Consider the following 7500-nt stretch of genomic DNA (forward strand, 5'->3'; position numbering starts at 1 on the left):
ATCACCATACCATAGAATTCTATCACACCAAGCTGGCTGCCTTGCCTTTTCACTGAAATTAAATCAATGCTATTGTAAGAAGTTATTACTTTTTAATTTTCTATCTCCTTATTTTGTCATCCAAAGAATTAAAAAATAGAGACAGTTGTAAGAAGATCAGTAACTTTTTTTTTATCAATATTTAAGAGGTACAATTTCTTTTAATATCTACAGAATCCTACAAATTTCAAACCTGAAATCCACTTATCAAAAAAACAGTTGCCTGATATCTAGCTATGCTCTAAAAAATGCAATTAGAAGTGGTAAAAGTTATTATTGTTTGTTGACAATGAAGTGTATATATACATACACTGTCCATTGTGGTTTTATGTCATTAACCCAATCAAATGACAGTGAAGTGTGTATATACATACACTGTCCATTGTGGTTTTATGTCATTAACCCAATCAATAATTACCCCACCCTCTATGCTGTTGGCTGATGCATAACTGATTTTTAAGGTAATGAAGCTAAAAAAAAAAAAAAGAGTTCAAGCCAACTTATGAGGGGCAATTTCTACTCAATGAATGCAGCCAAGGGCCAAACATGTAAACAACTGTTTAGGATACACAAGTTAGCAAAGGATTGACTGGACATGAGATATTATTCCAGTATAAGAGGTGGTCTACTATGATGTGATAGGACCTTGTCTACTTGTCCTATTCCTTGAAGTTTTATGAAAAAATGTTTTTATTTTCATTCCTATTATCATTGTTCATAACATCATCATCATCATCATCAATAACAATAATAATGTTGATGTTGTAAGGCTATATGTACAACAACAAAATGGAAAAGTTTGATCTTTTGTGTAAGATTTATAAATGGAGAAGAAAACTTGAGTATATTAACCCATTGGATACAGGTACCTCATTGTACACATGTGGCCCAAAATCCATTTGGCATGAGTGGTGACTCTTCTAGGGCCAGCCCACACTAACACACATGTGCAGTGTCAAGACTTCTTGCATCCCTTTGCAAAGTTCTCTTTTTCTGCATAAGTTTTCTGATTTTTGCCATTTTCCAGGACCTGTCTTCCTTGCACTCCGTATCAACTCTCTAGGTAGCCTACAATACACCTTATACATGGAAATAGTGTCCTCCTTGGAGTCAGTATGGCCTATTTCTGTAAGCCATTTTACCAACAGACCACATGGCTGTTTACCACATGGCTCCAAGTCCAAAATAGGAACTATCGACTCAGCGAGGGCGTAGATGACAATTTATCTGACCTCGCCTGACCCGACAGTTCATGCCCAGCGCCCGACGTGGTAAGGTCTGCCCAGCCTTCACCCTCAGGGCGTGTTGACCCTGCACCTTAACCGCGCACACCGTTTTACCCACGGACATCGTCTTGTGTGTTCCCTTAGTGTTGTACTCTTAGTAATAAAGAGTCAAGCCGCTTAAACAACTACAACTACCTCTGCTATGCCACTGTACTAGAGTTCTTATAGACTCTTACAGTCAGTGCTTTTCCAGCCATGCTCATGGATGGTACACTCCACACTAGTTTACTGGTGGAAATGATGCAAGAGCTCCTTCCTAAATGCCTACTGAGTCTAATCTTCCACTAAGTACTTTGTGCACATATAGTGAGTCATAACTGTTACTGCAGCCTTCAGACAAATTTTTCATAATGGCATGTTCCTGTCATCCTGGGTGTCTGCCAAATTTTTCCATGCAATATATTTCTATCACCTGGCCCTCAGCCAATATTTTTCATAAAGTAATAGTCACATTACCCATATCCAATGGGTTAACCAATTCTATCCAGGTGACATGGATGTCTTGTCATAAAAAAAAATGTTAAAAATTGGCTGAAGGGTAGGGGACAATGATGGAGTTTACTGTTCACCAACTATGCCTGAAAGAGGGCTTTCTCCAGGGATACATGTATTTCTGATGAAGACATATAATCAAAACTGGTATTGTGAAGATATACATTCACTAGATTGTATTTGTCTCACTTTCAATAAATCTAGTTTTTGTATTGTGGGTTTTTCTTCCACTGTATCAGCATGGAAGAGTGTTTTGCTATTCATATACATTCACATTCATACCGTTTCTACGTTGCTACAGCATATCAAATGACAAATATTAACCTCAGAAAATGGCAAAACAGCAAAACCAGGTATGCAGAAAAGAGCTGATAGCATTGCAAAGAGTAGGCAAGGAGGCCTACAAGCCACACACGCTGGACAATCACCACTCAAAGAAGACAAATGCCTGGTTTTTGATCCATATGCATGCCACAAGGCACCCAGATCCAACAATTTAAACATAGTGAGGACGTGCAAGATCATATGAATATAATGAAAAAAATGTATTACAGACTAGAAAACATGAAATGAGAAAATAATGTATAAGCAGTACCTAAAGTATATTGTTGAGGTAGATAGGGATAAAACATGGATAGGGATGAAAAAAAGGACACTTGAATAGGTGTGCTGAATTCTTGATCTGTAGCACACAATCATTAAGAATAAATATGAAGTGCCACAAAGATGAGTCAGCACCATCTCCTATGCATTTGCTGTATGGACAGGTAAGACTGTAAATCATCTGCTGAGTAAATATACAAACTGGCACTAGAAGAATACAAAAGAAGATATAATAATGTTGCAAGGTATATCCACTGGCAATTGTGCTCAAAGGGAAGATTTGAAAAAGCGGATCAATGTTGTCGACATAAAACAGGGTGTGGCTGAGATTCAGAATTTTAAAATCTTGCAGAATTTCATGATACAGTGTGATAAGCCTGATAAACAGAGCTAGAAATTGTATTCACAAACAAACAGAAGAAAGTAAAATAATCAATGTGGTTTCAGGCGATGGGGGAAGGTGGGGTGATGATAGAGGTAATATGGGGGGAAAATGGATAGATGGAGGGAAAGTGGGTGGTGGTGGGAGGTTACATGGTGGAAAAAAGAGGATATGGGAGAGGAAGGAGTCATCATGACACCAATGACTCCAACAGTGATTTCAAGCTGGACTACTTGTCCTGACATGACAAGAATCTGGATCTGCAAGAGCTGCTGTCAAGTACATGATTGGAAGGCTCCTCAACAAGTTCAAATTCATTTGGAAAAAATAGAAGAAAGTTCCAGAGAATTTCAGACTCTCTGGACATCGTGAAGTCAATGTCAACCTAGACGGTAAGTTGATACCTTTAAACATATTTTCCCAATTTGCCAACAGGAAAATTATGGACATGCTTATACAAGAGACATAAAGGAAAGTTACTTCAATTATTTTTTTTCTGTCATTCATTACAAGTGTTTTTCTTTTTTTTCAGGTACTACCACCACTGACTAATGTCCCAAGACTTCAGCCATGGAGCAGATGAAGTTGTTCTGGTCAAAAAAATCCTTATGTCCTACCCCTGTATCTATAGGAAATGATGAGGGAAAGATCCAAACTTCTGACCCAATACCTGTATGTTAACTTGATAGCAATTGCCCATATAAAATGAGGCCAATAGTCAACAACATAGGTGACTTGACTGTATTCCTGAAGGGTCTCATCATCCTGATGGGCGACACAGGCCTGTTTGGAAAAGGGTACAGACTTCACAGCAAGTCCTTTTTTGCTCCCTGTAGAGTCTGCATATGAATGCAATTGGCACAGTGCAGCCAAAATGTAAGTATATGCTAAGAGACCTGCTGGTGAAGGTCTGGAGAAATGTGGACTTTTACAGCACTCAAACAGGGATGTTGTCCTTTCAGTGGTATAACAAGAAGCTTATCTGTCAAAATTCTGTACACAGTTTATAATCTCAGACTGACCAGGCTGCAAGAGAAGGTACCCAAGGTAGTCAATGACTACTTCAGGACAATGTGGGTGGAGTTGGGTGACCAGTTGACTATTCTTACTAATTTATTCAGTATGTCAGGTAGTACAATATCTTGTTCTTCCCTTTTGATATGGTGGTTATCAATGCCTTTCCAGGGCACTCAAGAGGTTATATGGCTCAGCTGGCTTTTAGGATGGAGCTCCTTTAAGGACATTTGTAGAGGAAAAGCTGCACCACAGGGTAGCTGTCCCAGGGCCATTCCTCAAGCCTGTAAGCCATCTATCTAAACAAATGAAGATGATGATGATAGCAACCATAACAACAACAGAGGACAATACATATACATCAAGAATAAATGGGTTAAGACTAAAAAGACCTCTCCTTCTTCCCTAACATGGAAGAGAGGAAGAGATTCAGATTTCATAATCATATCTGTTATTCTCCTGTAACACTCCCTATACTATTACATTACTGGTGTAACAATGTACTTCTGCCTCTCCTACCTTCCACCCCACCTCTACATCTTAAACATCTAATCCTTTGGATACAGGTGCTTCACTGTCTCAGCTTGGCCTAAAATACGTGCATTAGGCTTCTCGAGTGCCACTCTCATAGGTGTGTGGCTTGTAAGCTGGGCACACAAGAACACTCATGTGTGGTGTCAAGACTTCTTGCCTCCCCTTTGCAATGTTATTAGCTCTTTTTCTGCATAAATACATTAAGCTTTTTTGCAATTTTCCAATGTCTATATTTGTCATTTGATATGCTGTATCCAGTTGGTAACACACTGTTTTCCTTGCACAGACTCCATATCATCTCTCTAAGAAGTCCATAACTCTGCACTATTGATATCAATAAGTAACAATTTGTTATTTATGCTACTTTCTTATTTTTTCATATATTCAATTTTCTGTAATACAACCTGTGCCACCAGTCATAGAGGGCCGGAATTGGAACCTGAGCATGGAAACAGTGTCCTCCCTAGAGGTACATTCCACACTCATTTACCTATAGGATTCTTAAGAGAGATATGGGTCTGGAAAGGGAAAAACGGGGTTTTTCCCAATGGAACAGTATAAAATGAAAAATTGACTTTGGGAAAAAATTGAAAAAAAGTTTAAATGATTTATGCAAAAAAAGAGCTAATAACATTAAAAAGGGGGAGGCAGAGTCTTGACACCACACATGAGTGTTCTTGGTGCCCAGCTAAAAGCCACACACCTAGAGATGCACCGAGAACCTAATGCACGTTTTTTAGGCCAAGCTGAGACGGGGGGAAGCCCCTTTTCCAAAGGATTAGTTTTTAAGAGTAAGGGGGGTGGAAAAGGTAGGAGGGGCAGAAGTAATTGTTACCCATAATTAATGTAAGGGATGTTTCGGGAAATAACAATATATTAGAAATCTGAATCTTTTCCCCTCTTTTCATTTGGGGAAAAAGGGAGAGGTTTTTTTAGTTTTAAACCCCATTATTCTTGATGTATTGATGTCCTCTGTTGTTGTTATGGTTCTTCACATCATCTTCATTTGTTTAGAAGGGGCTTCGGCTTGAGGAAGGGCCCGGGACAGCTACCCTGTGGTGCAGTTTTTCCTCTAAAAATGTCCTTAAAGGGCTCCATCCTAAAAGCCCTGACCCATATAACCCTTGAGTGCCCTGGAAAGGCATTGATAACCACCATAAAAAAGGGAAGAAAAATTTTGTACTACTGACTATGAAAAATTTAGTAAAAATAAGTCACGGGCCCCCATCCCCCCAATTGTCCAAAGAGTCATTGACTCCTGTCCCTTCTCTTGCAGCCTGGTCAGTTAAATTTAAAAACTGGTAAAAATTTTGACAGATAAGCTTCTTTTTATCCCCACTGAAGGAAAACATCCCTTTTGAGGCGTAAAAGTCCACATTTCCCAGACCTTTCCCCGCAGGCTCTTACATATACTTACTTTTTTGGGTGCACTTGCCAATTGATTCATATGCAGACTCTACAGGGAGCAAAAAAGATTTGCTGTGAAGTCTGTACCTTTTCCAAACGGCCCCTGGTCGCCCATCAGGAGATGAGACCTTCAGGAATACAGTCAGCACCTATGTTGTTACTATTGGCCCTTTTATAGGGGAAATTGCTATAAAGTTAAAAAAATTTTTGGGGTCAAAATTTTGGGATTTTTCCCCTCATCTTTTCTTAGATACGGGGTAGGACATAAGGTTTTTTTTGCCAAAAAATTTCACTGCTCCATGGCTAAAGTTTTGGGACTTATCGGGGTGGTATACTGAAAAAAAAAAAACACTTTAATGAATGACAGAAAAAAAAAAATTAAAGTAATTTTTCCTTTATGCCTTGTAAAGCATGCCCCATTTTTTCCTGTTGGAAAATTGGGAAAATATTTTTAAAGGTAAAATTTCCCGTCTGGGTTGCATTGATTAAAGTCCAAGAGTTCGAAATTCTCTGGAATTTTCTTCTTTTTTTTCCCAAAAATGAATTTAACTTTTTGAGGACCCTTTCCATCATGTTTGACAGCAGCTCTTGCAGACCAATTCTTTTTCATGTCAGGAATAGTCCAGCTTAAATCACTGTTGGAGTCTTTGGGTGTCATAAACCCCTTCCCCTCCCCCATATCCTCTTTTTCCCCCATGTAACCTCCCCCCACCCCCCATTTCCTCCATCAGCCTTCCCCCCCCTTTACCTCCTTCATCACCCCATTTCCCCCATGCCTAAAACCCATTTTGATTTTTTTTACTTTTTTCTTTTTTGTTTGTCAATCAATTTTCAGCTCTTTTTATCGGGCTTATACCGTATCTGAAATTCTGAAAGATTTTAAAATTCTGAATCTCACCACACCCTGTTTTATGTCGAAATTTGCCCCGCTTTTTAAAAATTTTCCCCCTTTGAGCAAAATTTGCCAGTGGTAACCTTGCAAATTATTATATCTTTTTTGATTCTTCTATGCCAGTTTGTATTTTTTACTCACAATGTTTTCAGTCTTACCTGTCCAACAGAAAATGCATGGGAGATGGTGTGCTCATCTTTGGGGACTTCATTTTTTTTAAATGTTGTGTGCACAGATCAAGAATTCACACACCTATTCAAGTTCCTTTTTTTTATCCCTATCCATTTTTACCCCTATCTCCCTCAACATATACTTTGGTACTGTTAAACTTTTTTTCTTTCATTTTTTTAGTCTGTAATACATTTTTTTCATTATTTCATAACTTGCCGCCCTCCAGTTTTAAATTGTTGGGATCTGGGTGCCGTGTGGAGCAATGGAAAAAAAACCCAGCTTGCTTCTTTGGTGTGTTGCCCACGGTGGGCTTGTAGGGGCCCCTTCCACTCTTTGCAATGCTATCACTCTTTTCTGCATCCCTGGTTTGCTTTTTTGCCTTTTTCTGGGGTTTATTTGCCCTTTTGATATGGTAGCAACGTAGAAACGGTATATGTGAATGTATATAAATAAAAAACCCTTTTCCCAGCTGATACAAGGGAAAAAACCACAATAAAAAAAACAATTTATTGAAAGTGAGACAAATACAATCTGTGAATGTTATCTCACAATACCATTTTTGTTTATAGTCTTCATCAGAAATCAGTTCCCGGGAAAAAAGCCCTCTTTCAGGCATGTTTTGGTGAACGTAAATCCTCATTGTCCCTCCCCTTCACCAAATTTTTAACTTTTTTTTTTAT

The 7500-nt window shown here is 38.6% G+C and overlaps 1 protein-coding gene across 1 annotated transcript in view; it reads right to left on the bottom strand.

The window, feature by feature from the left end:
• Positions 1 to 7500, bottom strand: part of LOC119571886 (inositol polyphosphate 5-phosphatase OCRL-like) — a gene marked incomplete in the record, with an annotated part of 96204 nt that overhangs the window by 11719 nt on the left and 76985 nt on the right. The window contains 1 exon segment of the mRNA XM_037918985.1: positions 1 to 52. This exon segment is cut by the window's left edge and continues 84 nt beyond it. Coding sequence (XP_037774913.1) covers positions 1 to 52 — 52 coding nt within the window.

Source organism: Penaeus monodon, chromosome 4, assembly GCF_015228065.2.
Source record: "Penaeus monodon isolate SGIC_2016 chromosome 4, NSTDA_Pmon_1, whole genome shotgun sequence".
NCBI classification, from domain to species: Eukaryota; Metazoa; Arthropoda; class Malacostraca; order Decapoda; family Penaeidae; genus Penaeus; species Penaeus monodon.